At 45.2% G+C, this 27,780-nt stretch overlaps 1 protein-coding gene across 3 annotated transcripts in view; it reads right to left on the bottom strand.

Moving 5' to 3' along the window:
• The window catches only part of MASP1 (MBL associated serine protease 1), a 76,258-nt gene that overhangs the window by 9,391 nt on the left and 39,087 nt on the right, over positions 1 to 27,780 (bottom strand). For 2 of the 3 annotated variants that reach the window (XM_010592836.3, XM_023551592.2), the window contains 6 exons: positions 26,424 to 26,571; positions 25,060 to 25,178; positions 23,848 to 23,926; positions 15,741 to 15,878; positions 14,242 to 14,316; positions 6,598 to 8,992 (listed from right to left, as the gene is read on the bottom strand). In XM_010592836.3, the coding sequence (XP_010591138.1) occupies positions 8,109 to 8,992; positions 14,242 to 14,316; positions 15,741 to 15,878; positions 23,848 to 23,926; positions 25,060 to 25,178; positions 26,424 to 26,571 (1,443 nt within the window). In that variant the 3' untranslated portion in view covers positions 6,598 to 8,108. Of the gene's footprint in view, positions 1 to 466; positions 605 to 6,597; positions 8,993 to 14,241; positions 14,317 to 15,740; positions 15,879 to 23,847; positions 23,927 to 25,059; positions 25,179 to 26,423; positions 26,572 to 27,780 lie in introns of those variants that run through there. The other variant, XM_023551595.2, reaches the window with a different exon arrangement.

Here is a 27,780-nt window from a genome sequence, read left to right as displayed (position 1 = left end):
TGCTGCCTCTGGAAAGAACTTTCCAGAACACGCTTATAAACCTGCAGTAGCATTCAGAAAAAAATTTAAATTCCTAAGCACAACATTCAAGGTCTTTGTAAATCTACCTTCCCTGACTTCTCAGGGGGAGTTTCTTAGTTCTTCCTGGTCCCACAGCCCTGGACCACCTTGCCCTTGAACCATATGTAAGTGCCTTGTGTTATAATTCATGTTTGAGGCTCTGACTCCTTGAATTAGTCCTCCCCAGTGTCAGAAACTGACCAGACGTAGGTAGGTGTTTGTTGATTGATGAACTGGCTAAGACAGGAATACCCATTTCTCTTGGTTCCAGTCAAGGGTTTTTCTACCACACTATGCTTCTGGGCTGATACTGGTGTGGGCAGTGATTCTCAACAAAGACATCTTGGTCAATCTCCAGGAATAGGGTCTAGTCCCTTAGCGTCCCCCACCCCTTCTACCTCCTTACCTAGAAGGGAGCCTCCACAGAAGGGCTGTCCTCCTGGGTGTGTGAGCATGGCAATCCAGGGCGTGGTGCCCTTCTGAACCTGGCGTCCATTGAAGATCCTGGCCATCAGCTTCCGGGAGACCTTGGGGAGCCCACACACTGCAGCCAGGGGAGGGAGGGACAGGTCAAACTCTGGGTTCCATCTTGTCCTTTGTCAGAGCTACCATCTCCTCATCCTCTGTTAGGAACATCTGTTATTTTTGATCTCTCAGCATCCAATGTCCCTTCCAGTAACTGCACTTCAATTTTTCTTTGGGATCTACACTTTCTCCGTTTTTAATCCATGCCGTATGAGTTGGGCTGACCTCATTTGTAGTTCTAGGAGTAGGAATATGACCCAGACCTGGCTAATTAAAACCTCTACCCCCTGGTTACAGCAATCATTGGGAGATGGAAATGTGAATGTGGCCAAGACGATGAAAGCTTGATTTGGGAATTTTGCTCAATGTATTAGAAAAAAAAAAAGAAAGTCTTTCTCTGTTTGAGTTGCTAATCTGCTGGCTATAAACACATAACTTCAGACAATTACTTCACGGAGAGTTTGCTGAGAAAGACACTACTACCAGAGAAAAGTGGAGCTGAAAGATGGGGAATAAAGGGAGAGAGATTGTATCCTCAGGTTTGAGCTCCTTGGTTTAAACTCATCTGAAGGCTTTTGGTATGGATTTGTCAGTTATGTGAATCTATAAATTCTCTTGTTTTTCCTTAAGCTGGTTGGTTGGTTTTCTGTCACTTGCAAATGAAATAGTCCTTAGTAATAAACAATCCTCATGTTCTTTCTCCTCAGAAAAGCCCTTCTCCAAGAACTTGTATGGTTGAAGATCCCCATAACAAGTATATGCTTGCTCCATACTCTGTTTCTACTACACTGGATTCATGGAGACACGGACTTGTACAACTGAGCAGACCCCTGGAAATCACCTAGCCTATCCCTCTCATTTTACAGCTGAAAAACCAAGTCTCAGAGAAGGAAATTGATTTGTTGAAGGTTATTCTATGAGTTAGTGGAAAGACTCTAATTCTAAGGCTCCTGACTCCCAACTCTGGGCTATTCTCACTCTTGCCAGAACCCTCCCCCCCAAAACAAAACAAAAAAACCCATTGTTGTAGAGTTGATTCTGACTCATAGAGACCCTATAGGACAGAGTACAACTGCCCCACAGGGTTTCCAAGGAATGGCTGGTGAATTTGAACTGCTGAGCTTTTGGTTAGCAGCTGTAGATCTTCACCACTGTGCCACCAGGGCTCCTTTACATATACTTATAGAAGGATACCATTATTGAAATTTTATCTGATGTATTTCTCATCCCTAGGAGTTCTCATGACCCTGTGGATCCTCAACCATTGAAGCTGGAGAATCCATTCTTATAGGCAAATGCTAGATACTGTTTTGGCTTTTGAAAGAGCAAAGCAGAAACCAAAGTTTAGAAACACAGACTTCTGTTTGAAGAGTCAGAGTTTGTGATGAAAATAAAAGATTCATAAATAGTGGGATTTATCCCAGGAATGCAAGAGTGGATCAACATAAGAAAATCAATCAACATATTACACTACATTAATAGAAAAAACGGGTAAAACCCACAGATAATCATCTCAATCAATGCAGAAAAATCATTTCACAAAATCCAATATCCTTTCATGATAACTAGGAATAGAAGAGAAATTCCTCAACTTGATAAAGAACATTTATGAAAAACCCACAGTTAACATCATACTCAATGCTGAAAGACTGAAAGCTTTCCCTCTAAGATGAAGAACAAGATAAGGATGCCCACTTTCACTGCTGCTCTTCAGCATCGTACTGGGAGATTCAGCCAGAGAAATTAGACAAGAAAAGAAATGAGGCATCTGAATTGAAAAGGAAGAAGTAAAACTATCTTTATTTCAGATGACATGGTCCTGTATTTAGGAAATCCCAAAGAACACACACACACACACAAAACAAAACAAAACAAAACAAAACACACAGACAAAACCCTTTTAGAGCTAATAAATGAATTCAGCAGAGTTATAGGGAACAAGATCAATACACAATCAATTATGTTTTTATACACTACAATGAACTATCCAGAAGGGAAATTAAGAAAACAATTCCATTTATAATAGCATTCAAACAAAATACATAGGAATAAATTTAACTAAGCAAGTGAAAGACTTTTATACTGAAAACTGTAAAATTGTGCTGAAATTTCAAGAAGACCTAAAGAAAAGGAAAGACATCTCATGCTCATAGACTGGAAGACAATATTTTTGACATGGCAATACTACCCAAAGCTATATACAGATTCAGTGCAATTTCTACCAAAATTCCAAGAGCCTTTTTTGTGAAGAAATGGAAGAGATGATCCTCAAGTTCATATGGAATTGGAAGTGGCTCCAAATGGCCAAAACAATATTGACAAAGAAGAACAAAGTTGGAGGTTTTACCTTTCTGATTTCAAAACTTACTACAACCCTACAGTAATCAAACCAGTGTGGTACTGGCCTAAGGATGGACATACAGACTAATGGGATAGAATTGAGAATCCAGAAATAAGCTCATACATCCATGGCCAATTTACTTTCAACAAGAGTGGAAAAAAAAAATAGTCTCTTCAACAAATGGTGCTGAAACAACTGAATATTCATATACAGAAGAATAAAGTTGGACACCTACCTCACACCGTATACAAAAAATAACTCCAAGTGGATCAACAACCTAAATATAAGCACTAAAACTATAAAACTTTTGAAAGAAAATATAGAGATGAATCTTTATGGCCTTGGATTTGAAAATGAATTCTTAGATATGACACCAGAAGCATAAGCAATGAAAGAAAGAAAAAAAAAGACAAATTTGACTTCATAAAAAAAAAAAAAAGTTTTGTATATCAAAGGACATAATCAAGAAAGTGAAAAGACAAGCTACAAAATGGTATAAAATATTTGAGAATAATATAACTGATAGGTGTCTAGTATCTTGGATATATAAAGAACTCTCACAACTCAACAAAAAGAAAAAAATTGAGCAAATGACTTGGAGAGACATTTCTCCAAAGATATACAAATGGCCAACAAGCACTTTTATATGAAATATCCGGAACAGGTAAATCCATACAGACAGAAAGCAGATTGCTGGTTGCCAGGGGTTGCGGGGGAGGAGGAGGGTGGGAACAACTCCTTAACAGGTATGTTGTTTTTGTTTGGGGTGATGGAAATGTTTTGGAATTAGATAGACATGGTAGTTGCACAGCATTGTGAATGTACTAAATGGCACTAAGTTGTTCACTTTAAAATAACTAATTTTATGTTATGTAAATTTTACTTCAATAAAAGGAAAATAATAACAATTTTTAAAAAGATTTGCAGGTTTCAAGGAAGCAAAACCTTGAGAACTGGGTGTATAATTTTTACTCTAAGCCATGGAAAAGAAAGGATGCAGACTCTGGGCCATTTTCTGTCTCCCAGAAAGGCGATAAAAGCACTTCCTGGACGGAAGGAGGAGTCTTGAGAAAGAGGGAGAGAGGTACAAGAGACGTTAAACACAAGCGTGGGACCTGCTTCCAGATCTTCCCTCAGAGCTGACAGTAGAGACTTGGTCCTCGTCCTTGGGGAATTTATGGCCTGGACACATTCAACTGGCCTCTTCTCTTCATCCCTCTTGAAATTTTTCCTTCCTTGGATTCTGAAGTACTTCTTTTCTTGAGTTTCTGACTTTTTTTTGTCTTTCGTGTTTCCCTTTTTTTGTCTTTTTCTGTCCATACAGTCTATGCCTGTTATTTCCCTTGTTCAGTTCTTGGTGTCTTTTCTTTTCTGTGAACTTCTGTTAGATGATATCATCCACTTTCATGCCTTCGGACCACCTAAGCCCTGATGGGTTTCAAGTCAATGTTTCTACATCTGCACGTTCCTCTGAAATTTAGACCCGTATTCCTTACTGCCTGCTTACATCTCCAGCTGAATAGCTTATAAACTCTTCAGACACAGTGAAAGCAAGTCCCAGTTTCCACCCTTCCCCTTTGTTATTCCAGATGTCTCTTAATTAATGTCTACAATAACCATATCCTTGTTGTCCCCCCCTTTCTTCCAACTTTATGTTCAATGGGTCACTGAGCTCGTAATAAATTACCAGAAGTACCAGAGAGTAAGGAGTTCACCTACTCCATATCACGGAGCCCTGGTGATGCGGTGGTTAAGAGCTCAGCTGCTAACTGAAAGGTCAGCAGTTTGAATGCACCGGTCACTCCTCGGAAACCCTGTGGGGCGATTCTACTCTGTCCTATAGGGTTGCTATGAGTTGGAATCTACTTGTTTGGCAACAGGTTTTTAAAAAATTTTTTTTTGGTTTTTACTCCATATCACAATGCTCCCTCCATATAACTTCATGACACCTCAGTGTCTCAATAGTTACACTTTAAGGTCCAAATATCCAGAGAAAAATAAAAATATGAAGTATAATAGGGCATGAGACATGATAACCTTTGAAGCCAGCTACATATAAAGTATAAAGCATAATTTAAGGTTTCTTTTTTTTTTTAGTTCACAATAGTGTAAAAAGCAAGACATTTTCATTATGATGCAAACCCCAAACAAAGATGAGCCATGACCACATCCCAGGCAGAGCCCTCACTATCAAGTCAGGCTGGTAACTTCTATGCTCTGCCCTTGCATTGTTTCATGTGATGCCTGTGTGCCACGCCCTGTATACTATTATTGTTGGGTGCCATCCAGTCAATTCTGACTCATAGCAACCCATGTGGCACAGTAGAGCTGCCCCAATAGGGTTTTCTAGGCTGTAATCTTTAGACAAGCGGATCGCCAGGTCTTTCTCTCATGGAGCCACTGGATGGGTTTAAACCACCAACTTTTTGGTTAGCAGCCATACGCTTAACTGTTGTGCCACCAGGGCTCCTTGCTGAATGTACCACATGTTTTTAAACTCCCCTCCTGTCTTTTCTGTCTGCACTGTTGCAGCCTAGATCTGGTGGGTCTTCACCATCTCTCAGCAGGACTGTTGCAGTAGCCTCCTAGCTGTTCTTCCAACTTTGGTCCCTTCCCCTTCCACTTTATAAACCACTCCCCGCCCTCAACCTGACAAGGTGGCCAAGTGATTAAGACGATGGATTGCTAATCCATTGTGCTGTGAACGCATGGCTTCAAATCCCACCCTTGTTGGCTAATAAAGATTGGAAACACTGGTGGCGTAGTGGTTAAGTGCTATGGCTGCTAGCCAAAAGATTGGCAGTTTGAATCCACCAGGCGGTCCTTGGAAACTCTATGGGATAGTTCTACTCTGTCCTATAGGATCACTATGAGTTGGAATCGACTTGACGGCAATGGGTTTGGTTTTTTGTTTTTGCCCACCCTACAGGCCTACTGGTTCAGAGTTTCCAATGGGTGAGGCCCAGGAGATCCTGATAGACTCCAAAGTTAAAGAATCACTAGATGCATGACAGAGTTCAAATATACAATGGCTTCCTAGACTCTTCTACTCTCCCCTACTCCCACTGTTCTCATTCAGCTACTCCAATCATAGAACGCTTTCCTGCTTTTATACCTTTATCCACTATGCCTTCTCTCTTATCTCCCAGCATGTCTTCTGAAGCTTCTCTTCAAAGTTATTCCTATCCCTTCCAGCTATGTGAAATCTTTCCCTTCCTTTAAATTCCCATAATACTTAAACTCTACTCCTTTTGTGATATGTAACTTCTTTTGCTTGTGTAAGACTTACATGCACACGACCTGGTCTTGCATGCTAGTTTGACCTCTGTGAAGTCAAGGACTCAAATGGCAGGCAAGTCAATGAAGGAACATACAGCCTCTGAGAAAAAAACATCTCAGTAACAAAACTCCTTTCCTCCTCACTCCTTCTCGGATGATGTTTAGCTGCCAAAAGTTGTACTTCTCCTGTCGTGGGGAAATTTTGGCTTAATGAAGGGACAGTTTCTCTCGAAAAGGTACAAAAGAACAACAATAACCCAAAATCAAGGCTGTTGGTTATCCACAGAGGGTTTATTTCCACTTTAGACCCCTGAGAAGAGTAACAGAGCGCAGAAGCACCTCACCGAGCAGTGAAGCAGCGATATAAAGTATACAAAATACAGCATGTGCCGATCCTAGACATGGGAGTGTGTGTTGATGAATCAATTGGAAAAGCGGATATTTCCCAACTGTTCTCTTGGAATCCCTCCTCAGGGCGTCTCTGGCTGAGCTATTTCTCTGATGCAGAATCCTCAGGGAAGAGATCTCCCGGGAGAAGGAGGATAATCAGTGCTGTGAAGGCCAACCAGAAGTTCCCGGGGAGACACGGAATAGTGGAGCTGGAAGGAACCTCAGAGGAATCCGACGTCTTCCCTTTACAGATGGAGAAACTGTGGCCCAGAGTGGTAAAGTCAAAGGCTATACAGCCAGTAGGGCAGAGCTGGGTCTACAACCCAGGATTCTTGGTTCTTTGTCACTATTCACTGCCTTTCATGGTTGGGTCTCTGCTTCCCTTGGGCCCCTTGGAAACTGGAGGAGTGGATCCCTCTGAACATCTGCTGGGTGGATTCTCTGCTGAGCTCAGGCCAAGGAGTGCTGGATGGTCTGGCAGGATTCCTGTGACTCCCAGTGTCCTCAATCCACCCTTTCTTTTGTGTTCCTGCCCAGAAGCAGCGTGGGGCCCAGCATGGGGCTTCTTTTTAAAGCTACTGGCTGAGTCCCACATCTGGGCTGTGGTTTAGGTAGCCTTTTCAGAGAATACATTTTAAGGCAGGAAGGTTGCTTTGTGCTTGTCTGAGGCAGCAGGTGTTGGTTCCCAATGTTGTTAGCTGGTATTTGAGAGTGAGATATGGGCCTAATGGTGTGTTCTGAGTGACAGCAGGAACTGAAGGGGCTTAGGGAGCCTTCCACTGCTATTCTCGGTTTCCACAAACCTTTCCAGCTTTCTGTTTGCCCTTGAAATTTCTTTAATGGGGTGTACATAAGGGGTAAGGCTTGGACTGCAAGTAGACTTTGGGAGAGAACCCCCAGGGATGAAAGTGCTCTAAGACATTAAACTAGGAGAAGTGGGGGCTCTGAGTGTATGACCCCTGTCTATTGATACTGGGCCAGTTTTCTTCTAGAAGAGGGACTAGACATGGCATAGGCCCAGAAGGCAGAGCTAGGAAATACTTGGACATGGAGTTTAGCTCAACATAAGGACACATTTTCTAGTAATCAGGTCCAAGTCTCAGTCACATCAATAGTGGGACCAATGGATTTGATAAGTGATCAGGAGTGAGTAAGGCCACCAGGGTCAAGTGTGGCCTGGAGAGGAGTGTTGGAACTGACCCAGAGGTCAGCTGGTCTAATCCCTTCATCGTGTTGGTGGGGAGAGCAAGGCCCAGAGGGGAGAGGGACTTGCCCAGGTTCACACACCCAGGGTCACTCTCCCAGGCCTGTTGTCCAGAGCCTTCCTCCTATACCACACTGCTGTCTCTCAGGGGCTCTGGGGGCTGTCTTGGGAGGATGGGAGGCCCGTGGGGCCAGTATGTTCCATTCCCTTTGGTCTGGTGAGTAACGTGGAGTGTGCTGTTGGGAGTGTGTAGTACAGCCTCACTCGGGGCTGGGGTAAGGCCAGCAGGCCCTGTGGACAGAATTTAGCTCACCGCTCCACCTGGAGCTCCCCAAGACCCTGCTGGGAGCCCATCTGCTCCCACACCCAGTCTACATAGTTGGAGACCTTGGTGTAGACCCCATAGACCTGTTTGCTGCCACATTCTTCAGGGCCCCCCCAGGACACCAGGCCTTGGGCCACCCAGCGCTGGGTTAAGTCATCGAGGACAATGAAGGCCCCGCCGCTATCCCCAAGGCAGGTGTCCTTGCCGCCCTCATAGTAACCAGCACAGAACATGTTCTCCGTGACGCTGTAGTTGCCTGAGCGGGACTCATAGCTGGTTTTGCACTCAGCATGTGGCACCACTGGTAACTTGACATACTGTAAGACATCGGACAAGGTCCGTGTGCCGCTGCTGATGATCTCATCCACTGTCACATTAGGATTGGAGATGCCCCAGCCGGCTACCAGGCCCAGAATGTAGGGCGCTGGGCCCTCAGGCTCGGGCATCGGCAGGCAGATGGGCATGACGTGGGGTCCCAGGGGCACCGGCTCCTGCAGCTGCACCAGAGCTATGTCATGGTTGTAGTTCTGGATGTTGAAGTCTGGATGGAGCACCACACGGGCTGCTGAGCTGTTGACAGCCCCCGACTTGTCCCGCACGTCGTGCAGGCCCAGGTAGACAGTGATGTGCTCCTTGGAGACTGGGGTCACAGTGTTGTCTCTGCGCTGGGAGCGCAGCACATGGGCTGCTGTGAGGATCCAGGACTCAGAGACCAGGGCCCCGCTCCCAAACCACTTGTCATTTGGCACCCTGGAGGTGTCCTCCACCACTATCAGGGCCTGCCAGGGGAAGAGGCCAGGCTCAGCATTTCGGCCCCCGATGATCCGCTTGACCAGGTTTGGTAATGAGCGGGAGGGCTGACCGCATGCTGCAAGGAAAAGGAAGGGTGGGGAGGAGAGACAGACTGGTCAGGTCAGCTGTAAAACAACAGCCACTATAGGAAATTCACTTCTCACCCACTATAGATTATGCCACCATGGGACACTACCCTGCCCGGGACACGTCAGCCTGGGAGAGCTCTGCCTGGGGTCATTTTCAATGTCTGTCTTAGACCAGTCTGGCCCATCTGTAGTCAGACCATTCATGGACTAGACCATTTCATGCTTGAGTCAACTTCATCTTGAACCATCTGACCTAGATCATTTTTGGCCTGGAACATTTTTAGCCAAGCTTATCTCTAGCTGTAAGGAGCCCTGGTGGTGAAGTGGTTAAGAGCTCAGGCTGCTAACCAAAAGGCTGGCAGTTCAAATCCACCAGCTGCTCATTGGAAACCCTGTGGGGCAGTTCTACTCTGTCCTATAGGGCTGCTATGAGTTGGAATTGATTCTGTGGCACACAACAACAATCTCTAGCTGTGGTCACTTCTTCCCTTCTTTTCCCAGAAGTGGTCCACTTTGTGGGCACTTAGAAAACATCTAAAAACTTTAGATCATGGAATTTGAGAAATGGAAGGAACCTAAAAGACTGTCTAGTAGGTCACAGTAAACACTGGACTAGAAGCTAAGATCCCTGGGGACTTGACCTGGCTTTTCTCTCCTATTTCCTGTCTGACTCTGAGTGAGTCACTTTTCCTCTCTGGATTTCAAATTTTGATCTGTGAAATAAAGAAGCTGGTTAGGATGATCTCCAAGGGTCCTTAAAATTCTAAATTCCTTTGATTTTTACTTTGCACTGTTCCACTGAGTGACGACTCTGGCTCTAAAGGAAGTTCTTCTTCATCATAAGGAAAATGACCCTCCCATAATACCCACCCATGGTCCTGGTTCTGCTTTCTAAGGGCATTTAGAACAAGTCTACTTGCTTCTTTACAGAAAAGCACTCCTTTTTCTTCATATCTAAGCTTTGAAAACTTTTTATTTTCCTCCTGACCTCCATTTTATAGGTGGGCAAAAGTCTCTGGGGGCTAAGTGACTAGCCCAAGGTTACATGGCTAGTAGGTTGAGTTAAAACAAAACAAAACAAGACAAAAACAAACAGTTGTCATGGAGTCCATTCTGACTCATGACAACCCCATGTGTGTCAGAGTAGAACTGCATTCTACACGGTTTTCATTGGCTGATTTTTTAGAAGTAGATCACTGAGATGCCTTTGGGTGGGCTTGAACCACCAATTTTTCAGTTAGTAGCCAAGCATGTTAATTGCACCATTCAGGGACTCCAGTAGGTTGAGTAGCAGGAGTTTAACCAGATTCTAAGATCAATGTCTTGTTCTATATCCATGCTACCTCATGACATATAAAGATTATGGTCATGGGCCCTCAAACTTTTTCTTTTCTGGCCTAAGGGACTCATGCTATGAGTTGATGGTCCTTGGCCACTGTGGAATTAAGGCCCAGGGTATTGAAGTTTGGGAAAAGGTGGCATAATCTATGAGCAATGATGCATGGACCCTGCTCTGGGCCACACATCATTGCACCCAGGAGCCCTGAAGTACCTTCAGGAGAAGGAGAAAATTCTGTGAAAACTTCATTCCACTGAGTTGAACCCCGAGCATGCACATGCACCACCAGCCTTCTGCAGCCAAATGCCTCTGGCCCATGAGTGGAGGGTCTTCAGCACTGGCTCCTAATGGCTAAGAACAAGCTCATATGGACCCTTCCCAGGCAGGGTGCTCAGGTCTGAGAGGTGATTCTGGTGTGAGTGTGGGCCTCCTCCTGTTTGCAAATAGTCAGGCTACACTCCTTGGCCCTGGATGATCTCACCAATTCTTTGTAGAGAAAGGAGCAGTTGAATTTTCGTGGCAAATTTGGGCGGTCAGACTTTCAGCCACCTAATGACTTTCAGATGTTCTTCTTTCTGATGCCAAATGCTTCTTATGTGATTCTGGGGCTCCCTGTCATTTGCTTCTGGTCACATATGAGCTGGCCTTTGCTAATTCTCCGTGGCCTGACCTTCCAAAGTTGAGAGCAGGCCTGACTTCCCACTTACAAGCAGCAGTGTACAAGGCAACATCTCAAGGAAGACCTGTGGCTGGTTCTGCATAACAACTCATTTAGTGCTGAAAGGCTATCATGTGGTGAGGAACAGGCCTGTGGCTCAAATCCATGGTCATGATGAAGCCAGGGCTGATTGGTGCCTTCCTTTAACCAAAGTACCAGGGACACACCCCAGATCACAGCATGTTGGAGCTAGAGGAACCTTAGTGAACAGATGATTTACAGATGGAGCAACAGTTTTGCAAAAGGCAAGTGATTTGCCCAAAGTCATAAGTGGCAGAGTCAGAACTGGAAACCGTTTCTTTGACTCTAGCCTTCATTTTCTCCACTAACGTTCTTGATGTACTTTTTTGTCATTTCAAGGTGTTGAATGGTGCAACAAGCCTTTGGGAGAGCTCATTTAAATGGTGCAATCATTGGTTGCTGCCATTCCTACTCAGCCTTTCCTGGGTAAAGGAATCTTCTAGGCATGTTATAGCCTTGTCCATGCTGAAGCCAGATTTGAGCTCTAGAATACAGGAAGGGCCCTTAGAACAAAAATATGATATCCTGGAATTATGGGTTCATGAGCATGGCATAAAGCATGGTCAGAGTCAAAGAATGGCTCTCATAACATTTGAAATAAGTTGCTCAGCATTGCTTGTGTTGCTATCAAAATCTTGGGTTCACCTTTCTGCTTTACTCCTAACTTCCTGGTCTAGCCTTGAACAAATCACTACACTTCCCTGACCCTTAGTGTTCACATCTCTAAAATAAAGGAACAAATAATATTTACTTAGAAGGACCCTTGGAAGGATGGACATTATGATGCTAGATGAAATGGCTCTACTGAAGTTCAGTCTTGGTGTTTAGGAGGAGAGAATTTAGAAATCTCTGGCTTGGCCCAACGATACACCAATGCTCTGCTTAATACACAGATGTTGAAGAGCTTCATGACTCACTGTACCCAAGATGCTTTGTACGAATATAGAAGACGATGATCACTCCAAACCAAATCTGTTGCCATCAAGTCGATTCCAGCTCATAGCGACCCTATAGGACAGAGTAGAGCTGCTCCATAGAGTTTCCAAGGAGCACCTGGTGGATTTGAACTGCCAGCCTTTTGGTTAGCAGCCATAGCACTTAACCACTAAGCGATCAGGGTTTCCATGATGATCACTAAACCGAAACCAAAAAACCAAACCCATTGCCATTGAGCTGATTCCGACTCATGGCGACCCTATAGGACAGAGTAGAACTGCCCCACAGAGTTTCCAAGGAGCACCTGGTGGATTTGAACTGCTGAGCTTTTGGTTAGCAGCTGTAGCACTTTACCACTATGCCACCAGCGTTTCTGACGATCACTAAGCATTGTAAAATACTATGGATCACCTTGGCTTGCTCCCTCTTTTCTGAGGTGTGAATCCTAGCCCCAGAGAGGTGAGATTACTTATCAAAGATGAAAGAAAGTGCCAGCAGCAGGACTAGGACCCAGGCCTCTGCCTCCCAGCCTGGTACATCTTCCCCATTGGAGATCACAACATTTCTGGCCAGGATGGAATCCACCCACAGTGTTTTTTTTTTTTTTTTTTTTGGTCCATGTAGTATTTTAGCAAAATGGGAATTTGAATGCCTTTAGCCAGACCTGTGCCCTTCAGTTTGCCTCAGCTCCCCATTACCCATTTTCTCTGAGGCTTCACAATCTGTACTACTTGGGTGTGCTCCTGGCTAAGCCTAACTGAGATGATGGGGATCAACAGATGGTGGGTGGGATGGCTTTTCCCCTGCTCCACCTCCTGAAGAGTTCCTTCTCAGGCATAAAGACGTCTTATTGAAGTCACCCTAATTGTTTCTCAACCCACTACTCCTGTGCAATCATGTATAGTTATCAGTTGCTGTTCAGTTGACCCTGACTCATGGCAACCCCATGTGTGTCAGAGTAGAACTGTGCTCATAGGGTTTTCAATGGCTGATTTTTCAGAAATAGAACAGCAGGCTTTTCTTCTGAGGTGCCTCTGGGTGGACTTGAACCTCCAACCTTTTGGTTAGCAGTTGAACATGTTAACTGTTTGCACCACCCAGGAGCTCCCCATGTAAGTTACTTCCCTCTTAGTAGGATCCCATGGTACCTGTGAGGGTGAAGAACCTACTCCCAAATCATAAAACTTTCTTTAGTCCTTAATGATTGACAGTCTACAATGCCGTAGCCTTTCCTTTTAATGTCTTATCTCACAACTAGAAGTCCACTGAGTGAATTATCAAAGTTGCTAAAATGTCCCGTTAAAATAATATACTACCTCAGTATCTCAGTTTAGCCTACACTCTGATTCAGTAAAATGCCACCCCAAGCTTAACCATACTGCAGAGCTCCTGCTGTTCACGCGGATGTGCGGAAAGTTAGAACCAGGACGGACACTTAGTTATCTGTGCTCCTCAGTGCTGTCTTGAATGGTTGTACCTTTCAATCACTGCTATTTTTGTTTGTTTTTTTAAGCGTAAATTACTGTGTTGTGAATATCAAGTTTTTTGTGTGTGTGTGTGGGTTATTTGTTAAACTCTGCATTTTGAGGCTGTAATTTTCTAATGGGTAGATGTGAACCTATGGATGCATTGTGATTGCGGTGTGAGCTGTCTATGCTCTCAATGCTAAAGCAGATATCCACAAAATATCGCTGGAGTCGGTTGCGCAGTGACACTTCCTGTTACCACAACATTCTTGTTCCATTTATAGTGGGGCCAGAGGATGAGCCACAGAGAAGGCTGCAGTCAGAAAGACGAACACATTGATTTTGGAAAGAACTTCTTACACTGCCTTATTATTTGTCTTATGTTGTTTATCTCCCCTCTAGCATGGTAGGTGCTTGAGGACAGGATGCCCTCTTTCTTGGTTCTCCCGGCACATGATAGGTGCTCACGCAAATTGTGTTGGACGAAAAACTTGGTGGGAAGGGAGCAGAACTAGAAAGAAAGGAACCAGGAGACTTCTTGGCTTGATAGAACAGGTCGAATACAGAGGCAGGTTGGTTTGAGAAGGTGTGACGCTGGGCTTCTCTGACCTTTGACTCTCGGAAGACAGCTCTTAAAAAAATAACCAAAGGGGAGCCCCTCCCTTCTCCTCCCACCTCATCAACAGCTAGAGAATCCTGGGGCCCCGGGGCCTTGGATGGGAGACCTTGAAGTATAAGACTTGGAGGGTGAGGTACCTGGCAGGCAGGTGGGCAGTTTTCTCCCCAGTATTTTGTTCGTCCAGGTGCCTTGGGCAGAACAGGTATATATACCTGGGAGAGTGAAAAATCGTGGGGAAAGAGAGAGAAAATTGTTGATTTGTAGCACATAAGGAGGTAGATCTGGGTTATAATTCCTCTGTTGTGGATCATGGCAACATTCCAGATGGTCTCTTGAGCCAGTCCTCTGCCTATGGCAACCGGCAGAGTCTTTCTAAGACGGAAATCTGACCATGTCCTCATCTGCTAAAGCCTCCAATGGCTCCGCATTGTCCTCAGAAATAAACCCGAAACTCTTTAGCGTGGTGCCCGAGGCTCTGCATACAAAACTGCCCATCTAAGTGTTACCCTCTCCCTCCCTGCACTGCCCAGCCCCTGGCAGGCACCTCTTGGTGACTAGTCACCCAGGCATCTGTGCCGAAGATGCTCCCCGCCCTTCTCCACTTAACATGCTCTTGAATGAGCCACTTCCGTATCCCCAATTCATTTGAGCCTCATCATCACTCTGTGTGCTTTGTCACTGTCCCCTTTTTGATAAGCAATGACTTGGAGGTCTAGAGAAATTAGGAGAATTTTCTTAGCACTAATGTGGTAGCCGCAGATCTGAAAGGCCCTCTCATCTCCCTGAAAGTTCCTTCTCTGTTGTAAGTGAGTGAGTTGGTGAGTGTTGGGAATCTGGGTGCTGTATAGCCTAACTCTTGGGGGTGTGGGCCTCAGGCAGGGACAGGTGGGGCATGTGTTTTTCCTCCCAATTCCTCCCAACCCCCCATTGAGGCCAACAGGCTGGCTGTTGCTGGCCCTTTGCCCTCCGGTCCTCATGCTGCTGTCCAGACCCTGGGGTAGTCAGAGGTCTCCCTGCCAGCTGGCGTGGGTGAGGTTTGGACAGAAACAGCTGCAGCTGTGCTGGAATCTGAGTCAGGGGTTTTGCTGGCCTAACCTGGTGAGACAGCCTATCTGCACCTCTCTTGCCCCCACCACACCAGGGCCCTTGTGGGTATCAGGGAACAGGTCTGTGAGGGAAGGGTTCCACCAGGCCTGCCGAAGGGGCCTGGGCTGGTCAGATGCTACTGTGGGCCAGAGGCCAAGGCAGAGCCTGGCTGAAGCAGCAATGCTGGCCTTTTCCCTGGGGCCTCAGCTCAGCCTCAGGCAACATGTAGTTATCTTGCGAGGTCCCAGGCTTCCTTTAGAGTTCTCATTTCTCCCCTTAGTTGTGTCTGTATATGACCCCTTTATATACCCACCAACAAAGTCTAGACTCAGTAGTATCAGCGCTAGTTTAAATTAAAACAACAACAACAAAAAACGGTCTGGGTTTGGGGCTCGAGCCTCAGTTTTTGAATCTCTAAATGGGCACAATAACACAAGCTCATGGGCAATGAGGACCAGTTAGTCTTTTCACAGTTGTTTCAGATACCAGCTTCACTCTGAGGCCTAGGGTCATGAGGTGGGTGTGGGATGGTTTAGCATGAAGGGCTCACCTGTGATATTGGGGAGCATCTTGTAATAGGGCTGCTGGCAGGAGTACCTAATCTCAGATTTGTATGTGGTGAGGTTGTTCCTGGTGGAGAAGGTGATCAGCCCATGTTCCAGCTCTGCTGGGGCTCTGCAGTCTGCAACTGAGAGAGAAGAAGAGTGAGACCCTCCGGGTATACCCTTTGCTCTTTCTCTAGGGACCATCTTGGGCTCTGTCTCATATGGATGTGCAGGTTGTGCACTGCACAAAACTCCAGATGCACAGGGCACAACCTGTGCAGCCACCTGTGGCCTGGATTTTGGGGTGTCTCATGTCCGCTGTGGTACTGCTTCTATGGCCAACTCACCTGACCTGATATCAACTCCAGGGCAGGCACAGGTCTGTTGAGATTTAAGTAGACCCCAGTTTCTTCCCCACCATGGCCCCTTTCCTCCACTTCCAGTTCTCTTATGCAATCCTCTCAGCCTCTTCTGCCCAAGCATGAAGCTCATGGCTCAGCGAGAAAATTCCGGCTGACAAGAACCAGGGAATCTTCAGTTGTTCCAGGCCCAACCACATGCTGAGTAAAAGCAGTTAATGTGCTCTCAGTGGAGCTTGGCACAAAAAACCAAAACCAAACAAAGAGAAAAACCAGCTCCTGCGTGATTACATGCCCCACCCTGTTGGCCCTCCTTGGGCTGCTCACTTGGCTACAGAAGGTATGAGGTGGGGCTGGGATAGACCAGCTTCTAGTCTTCTTCTGCTTGTTTTCTCCACTTGGCGGTGGCTGGACCTTTGGGCTGGCAGTAGGCCCAGTGTAGGACAAGACCAAAGATGCCTGCTTCTCAGAGGTGGTCTTAGGGGGAGCTCATCAGTCCTCTACTGAGCCACATGTTCAGTCCTCTACTGAGTCCAGAGTGAGCCAGCCAGGTCAGAGGCTGAGCACCCAATTTGCTAGTGGCTTCTTAGGCACCTCCTTTAGGGATGGCATTCATTTTTAAGGAAACATCAGTCTTAGATGTAACAGAGTCAAAGAATCACTGAGAAACCCCAGGATTTCACAGTTGGAAAGAACATAAAGGTGGGCAACCTAGAACATCCTCTTTGTTTTACAGATGAGACCAGAGAGGAGGCTGACTGGCTTAAGGCCACACAGCAAGCCACTGCCAGACCGAGGACTAGAACTCAGGCTTCCTGACCTATCTCAGTGCTCTTTTAGTAAACCTAACTGGCAGTTCTCAAGGGTCCGTTTTCCAGTTAAAATGGCCTATGAACAACAATAAACGAAATCCATTGCTGTTGAGTCAATTCCAACTCATAGTGACCCAATAGTACAGAGTAGAACTGCCCCATAGGGTTTCCAAGGAGTGGCTGGTGGATTAGAACTGCCCATCTTTTTGTTAGCAACCGAGTTCTTAACCACTGTGCCATCAGGGCTCCAAAATGGCCTATACTCTATATAATTCTGGAATTTCTCTATGATTCTTTGACTCTGGTATAGGCTGTTAAAATGGCCTACGTATGATATTACGGAGTCCTGGTGGCAAAGTGGTTAAGTGCTTGGTTGCTAACTGAAAGATTGGCAGTTCGAACCCACCAACGAGTCCTCGGAAGAGAGGCGTGATAGTCTGCTTCTGTAAAAGTTACAGCCTTGGAAACCCTATGGAGCGATTCTACTCTGTCCTATAGGGTGATTAGGAGTTGGAATCCACCCAATGGCAGCGGGCTTGGTTTTTTATTTATTTATTTTTTTTGTATACTCAGTATTAGCTGGTTATTGGTGGACATGAGCTGCCCGTTTGATAATTTCAGAGGACAGCATTCCAAAGCCCTAGTAGGATTTCCAGACTTTCTCCTCCTGCATTTAACCTGGGAAACAGAGAGGGGACAGCTTGCCGTTGAGACACTATTCAGACATTGTGGTTTTAAGACCCAAATTCATTTCTGTGATTGAGCAGAATTTGCTTAGCTTAAAATATAGATGTTTCCCAGCCACTTCAGGGGAGTGGAGAGGGATGAATCCTGGTAGGGGTAAACGTAGGTACCTTTTGTATCCACAAGGAAGACACAGGCCAAGAAAAGTGGCTAATGTCTTGTCCTGGCCTCTGTTCCTCCTAAACAACTCATTCTCATTTATTTTGATCACTGAAAAGCAGAGACACATTTATACTCTGTAAGGTGAGAGTGTGAGGGTCAACACTAGAATAACAAGAGGTGATAACAAACAGTTTTAAATTTATTATACTGCCGGTACTCACAGCAGATATTTCCTCTTCTTTTGTGAAATGCTATTGATTGGCACTTAGATATTGTTCTCACTTTTGGTAGGACTGACTCTTGTTTTCCTCAGCTTGGGTCCAGCCGTTCATTTGCCTCAAGTACCCTCAAGACCTAACAACCTAAACCCTAGTGGGGGAATCCCAGAGTTGGTTTCAGGCATGTTTAGACGGTGAGGGTACTGAGAGCCTGCTATGTCCCTGGCACTGGCCAGTAGATGTTTTCTGGGTAGAACACCTGATTTCCCATCATCTAGAGCAGAAACCTTGCCTGCTGAGGAGTTGGTCCTACAACCAGATAAAAACCAAACCGAATCAGTTGCTGTCAAGTTGATTCCAACTCACGGCAAACTCATGCGTTTCAGAGTAAAACTGTGACCTATAGAGTTTTTCAGTGGCTGTGACCTTTTGGAAGTAGATTGCCAGGCCTTTCTTCTGAGGCACCTCTGGGGGGATTTGAATTGTCAACTTTTTGGTTATAGGGAAGATGAGAAACAGTGGAAAAGTTATATTGAGTGAGAAAGGGGTGTACTTTCTTTCCAGGTCTACAGTGGCCTGCAAAGAGCCATGAGTCTCTGAGACTTGGAGGCAATTTCCTTTTCTAAGGAGCCTTGAGCAGCTCTGTCTGGCCCATTCAGAGATCCTATATCTCAGATCCTGCCTCCTCAGTTAATCTTCTTTGCTTTAGAAAGGGCCCCATCCTGCCTTTAATGCTTCTTGTAGTCACTTTCACACTCTGGAGCCAAAGTGTCCTTCCCTTCCCCAGTTCTATAGTCTCCCTTTCTCTTCATAGTCTGGGATAGGGTGTACCACCCCACACCCCTTCCCCACTGTCATCTCTTGCTGATATGGATTTTCCTTCAGACATACTTTTCTTGACCTGAGCAGTACTTTGCCACAATCTGGGGCTTCCTAGAGAACAGCTTACAATCATCCCACCCAGCACTCAGGTCCCAGGGATCTGGCTGCAGCCCCTTTCTCAGCCTCATTTCACCCCTCCCTTTGGTGCTCCTGGGATCCTGCATCATCAGACCCCACATTGTTCTGCCTTACTGCCTGCTACCTTCCCCTTTCAGGCCTTGGCTTGTGCAATTCCGCTGCCTGGGACAGCTCCATGTCCATGCTCCTGCCACCCTGGGGCCTGGGTCACACATCACTTCTCAAGAGCCTGTTCTAATTTTTCTAACTGGAGAGGGCTGCTTCCTTGCTCTACTCCCAGGGTCCTTTGTTCATTCCTGTCTGACGGCATGTATCTTACGCCCCCTGGTCGTGTAACTATTTAAGCCCATATCAAATCTTCTGCTCTAAGTTGTGAATCCCTCTACCACACCTGGTACAAATGTCTGTTCTACTTTGTGGGCTTAAAAATATTTTATTCGACAGATGCCTGTCTTCGGTAACTGCCCCATCTCCATGCTCAATCCCCAGACTCGATCATTGGCCATTTTTTCAGGATTCTGCCACCAAGTGGCCATTTAATCACCAGAATAGATGGGCAGTCACACTTTAGTGCAGGGTCCTCTGATATGTGCATCTCGATTTTGTTCAGGCTGAAGCAGAGATTCCCGGCACGCTGGCCACCACTCCACAGCCCTTTCTTTATTGCGTTTTGTGACCCTGTGATGTCCGATAGCCCCACAGCTGAGAGCCACTGCTTTCAAGTGTGATACCTAGCCTTGAAAACATTTTTTAATCAATGAATTTTAAGAAATGAAAAATTTGTAAGCCCTGGAGGAAAATTGCTTTGATGACAGAATTTCAGGCCCTGTGTTAGGTGTGGGAGACCCTGGTGGTGTAGTGGTTAAGCGCTACGGCTGCTAACCAAAGGGTCGGCAGTTCGAATCCGCCAGGCACTCCTTGGAAACTCTACGGGGCAGTTCTACTCTGTCCTATAGGGTCACTATGAGTCGGAATCGATTCGACGGCACTGGGTTTGGTTTTTTGGGTTTGGTGTTAGGTGTGGATGGAAGGGATACTTCTGGACATGAGAAAATGTCCAGATTCTCCAAAAATCCACGCTATCTGAGTCATAATTAATTTCCCCTACTCTTGATTGTTAGGAAAGTAGAAACCTTCAAAATCAGAAAGTCACAGGCATTCTGGCCTACTCAAACTTTGAGTGTGGAGTGAGTTAGAAACCAGCGTCCACTTTACCCTGGTCAGCCTAAGGCCACATGATTATATATTAAATCACAAGCGTCTCTAGGACAGGGAGACATTTGTCCTTTGAGAAGAGTACAATCCACTTAGAAGTAATTAAAAAAAAAAAAAAAAAGTTCCCCATTGAGTTTTCATTATTTTCCCGGGTAACGTAGACCCTCAACTGGAGAGTTAGTTCTCACGCACGCAGCAGCTTCATCTGCTTGAGATTGTGTTGCCTTGCTCAGCATCTATTACAATCCACACAGAAATGGCAAATGGGGTGTTTGCCGAGTGGGGTGGGTGGGGGCGCTCGGGGACCCTGGAGACTCTCTGAGTGATCCATTCCTGGATGTCTGTACTGTGTGGGGTCCCATCATTCACTCTGTCACTTGCTCTGACTGGAGTTCGCTCTCCAAATCGATTTCGGTTCCTGCCACAGTGGTGAAGATCAAAGAGGGGTCAGATGGTACAGAGAAAGAAAGCCGAGAGAGTCAGAGAGGGAAAGAGAGAAGAGAATGAGAAAAATTAGCAAGCAAAGCAGAAACCGTTCATGCAGGAAATACAGAAATCACTCCACCAGAATTGATTAAGAGTGCACAGGTTAGGTAGAGCCAGTGGGAAGGACAGTTTTGGATTTGTGGAATTTGTACTGAGAATTTGCCCAGTCATACACCCTGACTCATGAAGAGTATAAATTTCTGACTGTGGAGGGACCTTTGCATTCATCTGGTCCAAACCCTCATTTGACAGATGGCATTCTGAGTGGGGCAGGACTGGTCCAGGGTTGCCACACTAAGACGGAGGCAGAGCCAGGGCAAGAACCCACATTTCTACCTCTCACTCCAGTGGGCTTTTCTTTACTTCACACTGTTCACTTCTTGTCTGTTCCCAACCTCCTTCCTCACAGTCCCTTGGAACTCTCAGGCTTCTTTGTCTTTGCATTTCTGCCAGGACCTAGCAGCATGCCTGGCACAGAGAGCTGCTCATTAAATACCTCTAAGTGAATGAGCAAAGATGCAGGGTATGTCTGAATGGGAAGTCTAATAGTTCTACTCCAGACTAGTACGTAAGAACCAGGTCATGTTAAGGAGGAAAATATTCCTCTTTTCTTTATTACAGAATGATGGAGCTTTTCTTTCTTCCTTTTTTTTTGTATATTAACATAAGGCACATAAGATAGTACCATAAAATATGTAGTGCTTTACTGTATAAGCTGATCTATCACAACAAAATGTGAGTGCGTTTTTACCAGGGAAAATTTATTATCGAAGTTCCCTGTCTTCCAAAGGTGTGAAGGAGATAAACCAAACCTCTTCCTAGTGAAGGTGGTAGGGGGTTGGAATCAACTTTTATTGAGCTCTTACTATATTTCTTGTGCTCCATGAGGATGTTATATATATAAACCCAGTTAGTTCTCAAAAAAACCTTGAAGGCAGAAAACAGGCTAAAAAAGGCTGAGTAAATTTCCTAAAAACCCGTTGCTATCGAGTCGATTCTGACTCATAGCGACCCTATAGAACAGAGTAGAACTGCCCCATAGGGTTTCCAAGGAGCTCCTGGTGGATTTGAACTGCCAACCTTTTGGTTAGCAGCCATAGCTCTTAACTACTACACCACCAGGGTTTCCAAGAGTAAATGGCATAGGGGCATCCAACTGGCAGAGTCTGGATTTGAATCTAGAACTTTCTGACTCCAAAGTCATATTCTGTCCTCTGCACTCCATATCCTCCTTTCCTTTCTTCTTCCAAATGACTCGTTGCTTTTCCCTGCACTGTGCTTTGCTTAGAACTCATTCACAGCACTTCTTCATCCAGCCATGGATTGAAGGATGTGGATGTTCTGCTGACACTGGAGTTACTTGATGTCTAAGACCTTGTCTTTTCCATCTGAACTCCTTACAGAACTCTGCAAAGGCGTCCCACAAATGTCTATGAAATACTTAGTTGAAGGCGGAAATAGCCCTCCTTATATATCACCATTTATATAAAAATTAAGAACATTCTGCTTTTAAGTTCTGCCTGGAATTTGTCTCAACTGCATGATAGTGTCCTCCTTGGGCAGTTGAGGGTGATCTCTCTCCCTACTGGATCAGAACCATAGGAGGAAGAAGAGGGCACCACTCCAAAGTTTACCAAAACAGTCATGACTTGGGGGGACCAACCCTAATTCCTGACTCCAATTCTCCATTCTAAAGTAAATCCCCCTCCCTTCCTCCCTCCCTCCTTCTCTCTCTCCCTTCCTTCTTTCCTTTCCTTTCTCCTTTCCCTCCTTCTCTCCCTATCTTTCTTCTTTCCCTAGCTTCTGCTGTTACCATGCCTCTTCTTTACGCTGTTACTGTAGATCAGTTTTCTAAAATTGTGGTCCTTACAAGTCTTGCATTGAAATCACCTGGCTGGGTTTAGGGGGGCTAGAAATTTGTATTTTTACAAATTTACATGGACTCTGCAGACATGTCAGAGTCCTGGTGGCGTAGTGGTTAAGGGCTTGGCTGCTAACCAAAAGGTCAGTAGCTCAAACCCACCAGCTGTTCCTTGGAAAACCTATGTGGCAATTCTACTCTGTCCCATGAGTCAAAATCGACTCATTGGCAATGGCTTTGGTTTTGGTTTTATAGACATATAGATCATTTATATGGACTATAATATTACAAGTAGAGGATCAGCAAAAAAGAGGAAGATGGATTCACACAGTGGCTACAACAATGGGCTCAAGTATAACAAGTATGAGGATGGTGCAGGACTGGGCAGCATTTTGTTCTGTTGTACATAGGGTTGTTATGAGTTGGAACTGACTCAATGGCACCTAACAACAACAACAACATAATATTATAAAATTGCCAGCGTATATTGTAGAATATTAGAATTAGCCCAAATCCTTTATTTCATAATTAAGGTTAAGAATAACGCCTGTGGTCACAGACAGAGCTGAGACAAGAACTCTGGGTCCCAAGACCCAGGGCAGAGTTGTGTTCCCACCCCACAAGGGTGCATGGTGGAGACCCCACAACCCTTCCTGCCTAGCATTAAATCTCGAGCTGTCCCATAAGATTCGGTGGCTGTGGCTGATGGCCACATAGAGACTGGCAATGTCACTCAGTTCTAGGCACCAATGGCAAAATGGTTTCCTGAATGAACAATTGCTGGAGCTGGTTTCAAACAGGAGCCCTAATAGTGAAGTGGTTAAGAGCTCAATCAGGCTGCTAACTAAGAGGTTAGTGGTTTGAATCCACCAACCACTCCTTGGAAACCCTATGGGACAGAATCTACTCTGTTCTACAGGGTCGCTATGAGTCAGAATCAACTCGATGGCACACAACAACAGTTTCAAACAGGTCAGCATGTCATTCGCAAAGGAAGTTTGGCAACCTCTCTGCAGGGCAGAGATAAAATTAATATTTATAAAGTCAGGTGGGGCTCACAAGACATTTTGTTTGAAATCTTAAAGTCTTACTACTGAAAGGGACATCGGGAGATTTTTCTGGCACAACCCTCACATGTCTGTTGCAGTCCTGTTTCTGAATTTTCTGAAACATTTTACAGGTTTGTGAGGAAGCCAGGAAATACTGTGCTGAGACTACAAAAACTTCTGGATGGCCGTGCAGAGCAGGCATTTTATATTAATCTTGCCAAGTTCTCAACCTTGCTTGGTCTCCGGTCAGGTCCCACCGTTGCTGGGGAACTCTATTCTTATAACCAACCTATTTGATTTTCTTACCTTTACAGATGGGAATTTTGTTACTCCATGACCCATCCTTCAGACATTCAACCTGGAATGTGTCCATCTCCACATTATCCTGGTAAGAAACATGAAGAAATTGTGAGAAGAAGGAAGCGAATATGAGGTCAAGCAGTTTCTCAGCGAATCCAGCTTAAGCTCCAAACCTGGCTGTTCTCAACTGGGATTTTCCTACCATGGGCCTCCAAGTGCAAGCCTGAAGATCAGAAAAAAATAGATGCTGACCTCACAGTCACCTCTCACACTCTGAAGAGAGGGAGGAGCCGTGCAAGAAGGGAATTAATTGGACAATCGTCTCTGAAGGGAAACCTGCACCCTTGACCCCTTTTTCAGCGCAGTGGTCCTCAAAATTGAGGAAGTGTCAAGCATCACCTGGAGGGCATGTTAAAACACAGATCACTGGCCCTACCCCCAGACTTTCTGATTCAGCAGGTCTGGTGTGAGGCCCAAGAATTTGCATTTCTAGCAAGTTCTCAGGTGACACTGATACTGCTGATCCAAGGATCACACTTTGAGACCATTACTTAGAGCAGTGGTCCTCTAGCTTTTCTTTCTGTGCATTAATTAGATTCACATAGAGAACATTAAAAACAAAACCAAAACCAATACTTGGTCTCCAGCCCCAGTGATTCTCTCCTTAAATTGATCTGAGATGAGGCCTGGAAGTTTTTTTTTTTTCTTCTTTTTTTTTTAAGCTAAACAGTAATTCCTTGGAGAACCATTGTTCTAGAGAGTGAGAGTGGGTGGTGCCTATCTGCCATCTTTAAACCCTTTGCTTCAATGCAAATGAAGATTGTTGAAATACCAAATATTTTGTTACATATATATTTTCCACAATTGAAAAACAAAACAAACTCTTTGCTTCATTTCCAGTTTCCACCAAATAAGCCTGGTAACTTTGCTAAGGTTGTTAGTTCTGATTGTAGGGCTGTATCAGTTCCTGTTTTTTGAAACTCAAACCAGCCTATCCTCTGATAAAAGGTGTTCTGTCCCTTCCAAAAGTCAGAGATAGGTTGGGACACATGATTTGGATTTTCAGAAGACTTGAACTTCTGGAACATTTTGGTGGTTTATGGGGAAACTAGGAAATACCATGCCAGGACTATGAGTTCTAGAAACCCATCTTCCCCATGAGGCTATGGAGAATTTCCCTGGTTGGGTCTTCCCCTTCCCAAACTCAGGGCACTGTACCTTTTGCACTTTGTAACCTGTGTCACAGCTGATAAGCACTTGGTCTTTAAAGGAATACTTGGCTTGCAAGGGCTCGATTTTCCCGTGGACAGGAGGCTGTAGCACTGGGCAGTCATTCCCTGGTGGTGAGCAAATGAAGAGAGAGCAGGTGAGAAGATAGGAAAAATCTTGTAGGGAGTGGATCAGCGCCTAAAAAGTGGGGCCTGATGGAGGTGGAAAAACCACAGAACTGGAATTGGAAGACCTGGAACTTCTAGACCTTTTTCTTGGGTCGAATGGTCACATCAGGGTTTGGGCCAGGACTCACTGCCTTGAGGGATTGGAACAGCATATGTAAAGGCCAAGTCTTGAGCAAGTCATCATCCAGCCCAGGGCTTTCACTTTAAAATGAGGTGGTTGGCTAGATCATTTCCTTAAAACTCAGGGTTGGAAGAATATTAAATGTCATTGAATATAACCCTTGTCTAGCAATTCCTCTACAACATTCTCCAGAGTAGACACTCGTAGATGTATGTTTGCTCACTTCCCACACCTGTACCTTTTATACATGGACTTCTCTGATTAAATGAGCAGTGTTTCAATTTTCAGATAAAATTGTTTTAATTTTTACTAACTGGGCATAGTTTGCCCTCTTGGGCCACTCAGAATGACCCCAGTCACTCTTTCTTTCCAAGACCATCATTCAAAGTGCCAACACAAGACTGTGATTGTATGCCTCTGAGTCATCTCTTCACGAGGCTAAATCTGACAAGGCTCCCAAGCCTCGACTGCTCCCTGTTGCTTTTCCCAGACAAACATTTGTTTGTTAATATCCTATTCTCCCCTCTCTCCAGAACTGGACACTGAATGTGATAAGGCATGCAGGACCAGAATCCAAGAACCTATGAACTGTGAATTAGTTGTGATCAGCTCTGGTCTTCTTATCACTGACTTTTCCCCTCTGCCTCAAGGCCACAGCCTTAATGAAACATTCTGAGCTACAGGTCCACAGCCCAACTGTAGAGAAGTTTGGAACTGGAAGGGCCCTCTCTAGTTCTAATGAATCATAGTATAAGGGGTGGGATTTAGAAACAAGGTTTTTTGTTTTAAGCTCCCTATATGATTCTGAAGTATGATAAGTTTTGAAAATTACCAGGCTAGTCCAAACCCACCATCATTGCCTTCCCCCACCCCGATTTTATAGACAGGGAACTGAGTTAGGAAAGCAAATGTGCCTTGGGCAGAGCCCCAAGATACTCACCGGGAGAGTTGGGAGTCCTGGCAGGTCCCCAGAGGAGCACCAGGCCAGCACCCCTCTTCACCCTGGCTCCCCTGAGTGCTGAGCACTGTGGCTAAGTGTGACCTGGGAGGGACTGCTGCGTTACCTGCTGCGCTGTACGAGAGCTTCCAGCCTCGGTTCTCGCCCGAGTTATCACTGTGGAACAGGATCTGGACGCTGTGGCTCTGGGTGTTGATGGGTCCTGGGGCTTTCTCTCCACAGAAGGGTCCCAAACTTTTCAGACCAGCCTTAATCTATGAAGGAGGAGGTAGAGAAAGAAGTGTTACTTTGGAATGGCCAAGGAAGCTGCTACAGGACAACCCCAGCTACTGCACTCCAGGATTTTCTGGAGGCCCTGGCGTGAACCCTCAGTATTCACTCATGTTGTTGGTGGGTGCTACCATTCACCTAACAGTTTCACCTGCACTCTCCCATGTGCAGTTTACAATGGCTCTGGAAGTGGACAAGGCAGGCCTATGATCCTTTGTTATTATAAACATGTTGTGACCACCCATGAGCACCAGGTAGACAAAGTCTCTCTTTCAAAGAACTGGCACTTTAGTCAGGGGAGACTAACAATAAATAAAATAATTACAGGCTATGGTAAGAGTTATAAAAAGTCATCAGGATGATATATATATGATATATCATGTATGATGTATATTTATAATTTATATAGTAAAATTCATATCACTTACGTAATTCATCATTTAGATAGATAATAACATGAATGGGGTCACTTAGGTAGGTGGTCAGGGAAGGCTTCTTGAAGTAAGTGACATTGGATTTAAGACTTGTAGGATGAGTAGGAGCATGTCATGCGAAAAGAGGAAAGCGCTTTTCAGACAGAGAGAACAGCGTATGTAAAGGCCAAGGCCAAAGGTGGGAAAAAGCTTGGTGAGTTTTAAGAGAAAGGAAGCTAGTGTGTTTGGACCAGAGGGAGTATGATAGTGAGTGTCATGGTATGAGACTGGAAAAGCAGGCAGAGGACATGTTGTGTTAAGGAACTTATATTTCATTCTAAGGGCAATCTTCCTCTAATCCAGCTTTTATAAAGGTAAGCCTGGATGTTACGTGAGAATAGATTGTGTAGGGCAAGAATGGAAGCAAGAAAATCAGTTAGGAAGCTTCAGAGTTGATCATGAGAGAGATAGTGGTGGTTTGGACTAGGATGGAGGCAGTGGAGGTGGAAAGAAGGGAATAGGTGTTACTAGCTGATCCACCTTTCTCAACTCCCAGTCCTGGGTCCTTCTTATGCTTTTTACCCTGTTTCCTTCCATCTATGAGGACCAGGCCTCCTTAACTCTCATTTGGTGACTTCATCTGTCCTGTTATTGTCTTGTCATCTTTACTGTGAGGAGGGGTGTTATGGATTGAATTGTGTCCCCCTCAAATATCTGTCAACTTAGCTGGGCCATAAGACCCAGTATTGTGTGATTGTCCACCATTTTATGTGATTTCCC

The sequence above is a fragment of the Loxodonta africana genome, chromosome 1 (genome assembly GCF_030014295.1).
Source record: "Loxodonta africana isolate mLoxAfr1 chromosome 1, mLoxAfr1.hap2, whole genome shotgun sequence".
NCBI classification, from domain to species: domain Eukaryota; kingdom Metazoa; phylum Chordata; class Mammalia; order Proboscidea; family Elephantidae; genus Loxodonta; species Loxodonta africana.
This window is presented reverse-complemented; position numbering and strand designations above follow the sequence as displayed.